At 32.4% G+C, this 4,910-nt stretch overlaps 1 protein-coding gene across 1 annotated transcript; it reads right to left on the bottom strand.

The window, feature by feature from the left end:
- Nucleotides 1–3,501: 3,501 nt before the first annotated feature.
- LOC145121740 (uncharacterized) lies at nt 3,502–4,496 on the bottom strand. The gene is made up of 2 exons (XM_079057442.1): nt 4,079–4,496; nt 3,502–3,962 (listed from the first exon to the last, which is right to left on the bottom strand). Exons 1-2 carry the CDS (start codon nt 4,494–4,496, stop codon nt 3,502–3,504), a joined length of 879 nt encoding a protein of 292 aa, XP_078913568.1.
- Between the last annotated feature and the right edge of the window lie 414 nt (nt 4,497–4,910).

Here is a 4,910-nt window from a genome sequence, read left to right as displayed (position 1 = left end):
AACGTATTATTATTTGATAATAATGTTCTTTTAATAATTCAATTTTTTTTCTAACTCAAACTAATTAATTATACATACTTTATACCTTGTTTTTAATTAAAAACAAATCAATTATATAAATTCCCAACTTTTATAAAAGATAACTAGTTTTTATATAAAGATACAAAAAGGTTTGACTTTTAAGGGTTATAAAACCCAAATATGACAACTTTGTTCCCTTCTCCCCAACAAGTCCCATCCTCCACTCTTCTCCATTCAAACCCACCCCACCCTTACCACCCTACCCACCTCCCTACCCCTTTCCCTCTCTCTTTTCTTAATTAGGCCGAGAGCATCTCTTACACCACCATCTTCATCATTTTCCATTCTTCTTCTCCAAGTTAAGCTTCAATCTTCAAGCCCTAAGTTCTTCCAAATGTTCTTGAAGTATTGGTAAGTCCTTTCTTCACCTCCTAGTGATTCTACACACTTTTATACTACTTTCAATACATTTACACACATTTCATGTGTTACTATTCATAGAATCTTCAAATCTTCAAAGTGTTCTTCAAGGTGTTCTTCAAGTGTTCTTCACTTGAATCTTTCCATCAATAACCTTTCTTTCATCAAGCAAAACACCCAAAGGTGAGTTCATACCCCTACATTTTCGAGTTTTCTATGTTTTTGGGGGAGAATACAAGTAAAATACTAGTAAATAAGTATAATATATAAGTTGTTATAAATATTTGCTTATATGTTGTGTAAAGGTGCTAAATACATAAAATGATGTTATTATCAAGATTTATGAACTTTTATGTGAAAAAGTTTGTTTAAAATACAAATATGTGAAAAAACAAGTATAAACATGCTAGATGTTCTCATGAAAAAGTCAAAAACTCAAAACCATGAAAACTAGGGTTTTTATGAACACAATATGAAAAATCTAGCAAAAATGGTTATAACCATGTTACTACACCATTTTTGTGAGATCTAAACCAAAATATGTTATTTTGGATACATGTTTTAAAACTAGTCAAAAATAACAAAGATTTAGTTTACAAAAAGGAAAACTTCAATATCTATGATTTTATGTAAAAATGGGTTTTAAAAAAAAATGGTCATAACTAGGTTATGACACCATTTTTGTCGGTTTCAACCAAAAATATAATGTTTAAAACATATAAATTTTACTTGGCTTAAAAATCATAACAAGGTAAAAATAAGTTTTTCACACGTATATTTCACTATTTGCCGTTTGTGACGTTAAAAGTCAAAAACTAGTAAAATGGATTTTTTCATACCAAAAACTCATTTATTTGTGCTAAATATTTATGAATATCTAAGTATAGTAACCCTTTTATATATATATATATATATATATATATATATATATATATATATATATATATATATATATATATATATATATATATATATATATGGGCACGAAAACCAAATACTAAAATAAACTATATAAGTATGGTTTATGAGTCTTTAACACTTTTGTAACATGTTGAGCAAAGTGTGTAATTATATAAAATACATACATAATTATTTCGTACTATTTTATTATCATGGAAAAGTGATAATTACACATGCAAAGGTTTTCATTTCAAACAAACGTAAACTCGTTGAATTAATTTTTGTGAGACAAAGTCTTCACCGTACCCATCAGGGTACCTGCAAAAGTCCTATTTTATAACCAGAGTCTCCGGTAAGAGAGCGTGATACTTGTGTATAGATCTATATGGGACTGACGATCCCGCACCCTAACTGTTAGCTACAGTTAGACCGGCAGGTCTTGGGTGAAAAATGTCATAACATTCCGACGCCTAAAAAACGTCGCGACAAGCCATCTATGTCATTAGCATGGTTATAAAAATTCACGAAAACTACGATACATTTAGTTTACGGGGAAACATTAATTCAAACAGTTTTATATATATTAAAAATGTATATTACTATTTTAAGTATGGAAAATACTTGTACATTTCGGTCTTAGGTTCTAAGACTGCAACTCATTTTTATGGAAAATATCAGATTTTCTGGAATAAACACTATCATTTCACATAGAATGACTTTCAACTCTTCATACAAATTCTTATGAACTCACCAACTTAATTGTTGACACTTTTTCAAACCACTTGTATTCTCAGGTAATCACTAAAACAGGTAACTACAAAGCTTTTGAGGACGGGGCGCTAAGGCGTCAAACAAATCTTTTGTCATCATATTGTAATTGAATTGGAAACATGCAACTCTTACAACAATGTAACTTTTTCAATTATATTTATGATGGTTGTGTTTGCTTTGGTCACTATTATTCTTTATGTTATGATACAATACATTAAAGTCATTCACCCCCGGACGTTTCCACCATCCTGGTTTGGAGGTGTGACAATACCTTATATATTATATAGTTTTGTTAGAACAACGAAAATATTATTATAACACTAGAAAGAAGCTATAAAAAAACAAATTACATCATAATACAAAGAATGATTTTTGTTCCAAACCATCCAGTCAAACTTCTTCTTACTCCTACTAGAACTCCAAATATGAGATTGAGAGACAATCTCATCAAAAATAAGATTTTTCTTAGAAGGTTGATCCCAAATTATAACCCTATTCCTAAACTTCCACATGCACCACCAAGTGGTAAAATACACATCTTTTAAAACCACTTTAATCTTCTTTTGGAGCTTAAGAGAATTAAACCATACCATCCAACTGTCAATAGATGTGAGATTATGAACATCCAATCCCTACCATCTCATCAACTTAGCAATAATCTCAGACGCAAAAGAAAAATTAAAGAAGAAATGATCGATGTCTTCCAGCTTATCTTCACATATGGGGTAGGTAATAACATCCAACTCAATACCTCTCTTGGACATGTTGTAACGAGTATGCAACCCTTCTCTAAACAACTTCCAACAAAAAACGTTAGCTTCAATGGGAACCATATTCACCCACCTAAAGGGAACGCCCACACCAACCATGCTCACATTATTAATCAATCTTCTAGCAGAACGAATGGAGAAACACTCATCGGCATCGATAGCCTATACCCATTTGTCTTTCTAAGAGTTAAGAGAAATTGAACCCATAAGTTGGTGAAGATCATCTCTTTGTTCAGTCTCTATCCCACCCAAAACATTTCTTTTATACGTCTCTTCCCAAGGACTATTAAGTTTAGCATCCACATTAATATCCTTGTTTTGTTTTAAGTTAAATAGACATGGGAATCTATCCTTAAGCAAAACATCTCCAAAACACAAGTCCTTCCAAAACAAAGTATTACACTCATCTCTAATAACATTTTTACTAATCTCAAACAAGTTGATCCCCTTTTTTAAGAACTTGGGGAGAAGGTTGAATAATATCGCACCACACCAACCCCCATTTAGCACTCATGGGTTTATCTAATAACCCATGATCACCATGTATAGCCTTAATCACCTTAGGCCATAATATATCTAGACAATTACAAAAACGCCAAATCCATTTAAACAACAAAGCTCAATTAAGAGCAAAATAAGAAACAACACTTTGCCCACCTTTATCTTTATCCGCACACACCTTATCCCAAGCAATTAAAACCATATTGGTCCCATCTTTTTCATCTGCTCTAAAAAATTTACTTATGATAGCCTGAAGATTATTCAAAACACCAATAGAAGCCTTAAATAGAGACATATAATAGGCGGGAATCGCACCAAGAACCAACTTCAAAAGAGTCAACCTACCTCCAATAGACAAAGTCTTCACCTTCCAGTTGGAAAGTTTAGATTTAACCTTTTGAATTACATATTCCCAAGGCTGAGTTCTAGACACAATCCCACAAACTTTCATGCCAAGATAAACAAATGGAGTTTTGATAGCCTCACAACCGATACCTTTAGCAACTCTCTCAACTTCATTGTTTGGGACACTAATAACCGAAATTTTAGACTTCTGAATATTAATTTTAAGCCCAGTTGCTAAAAAGAAACACTTCAAAATAAAAACAATATTATAAATTTCCCTCCTTCCATTCTCCAATAAATATGGCATCATCCGCAAAGAAGAAATGTGAAATCTTTAAATTGCGTCTTACCGAAATAGGAATAAACAATCCTTGATCTATGGCCCGAGAAAAAGTAATGTGTAAAAACTCCATCACCAAAATAAATAAAAAAAGGGGAAAGAGGATCTCCTTGGCGCAACCCCTTATAAAATTGAAACTCATCTGTAAGACTTCCATTAACAAGCACCGACCCCATAGTTGATTCCATACAACCCCTAATCCAACCACACCATTTAAAACTAAAGCCAAAAACCTCCAAAATATTGTCTAAAAAGTCCCATATAACCGAGTAATATGCCTTCTTAAAATCAACCTTGAACGTCATCATCTTCTTTTTCTTAGACTTACACCAAAGCACTACTTCATTAAGAATTAAAGGACCATCTAAAATCTGTCTGCCTGCCACAAAAGTTGATTGGTTTTCACTAACCAAATCTTTAACAACCATGCTTAATCTATTTGCTAAAATCTTAGAAACAATCTTGTATTGACAACTAATAAGACTAATAGGACGAAAATCTTTCACAAATTTTTCATTCGCCACTTTAGGAATTAGGGTTATAAATGAGGGGTTACAACCCTCAGGAAACTCCCAGAAATAAAGAATTCCTGAATAGCCTTGATAAAAGAAGTATCTAACACACCCCAATATCTACGAATAAATTCAAAAGTAAACCATTCGGCCCTGGAGACTTATCTCCTCCATAATCCCAAATCGTCCTTTTAATTTCTTCACTCGTGATTTTAAAATCCACATCTACAAGTTGATCATTAGATAGACATCTAGGGAACTCGAAACCCCGTTCAATCCGAAAAGAAGAAGGCTTGGAGAACCGACCCGCAAAATGATTAAAAAAATCTT

The sequence above is a fragment of the Lactuca virosa genome, chromosome 1, assembly GCF_052849685.1.
Source record: "Lactuca virosa cultivar CGN04683 chromosome 1, Lactuca_virosa_CGN04683_v6, whole genome shotgun sequence".
Lineage (NCBI taxonomy): Eukaryota > Viridiplantae > Streptophyta > Magnoliopsida > Asterales > Asteraceae > Lactuca > Lactuca virosa.
The sequence above is the reverse complement of the archived record's forward strand: the minus strand, read 5'-3'. Positions and strand labels throughout refer to the sequence as shown.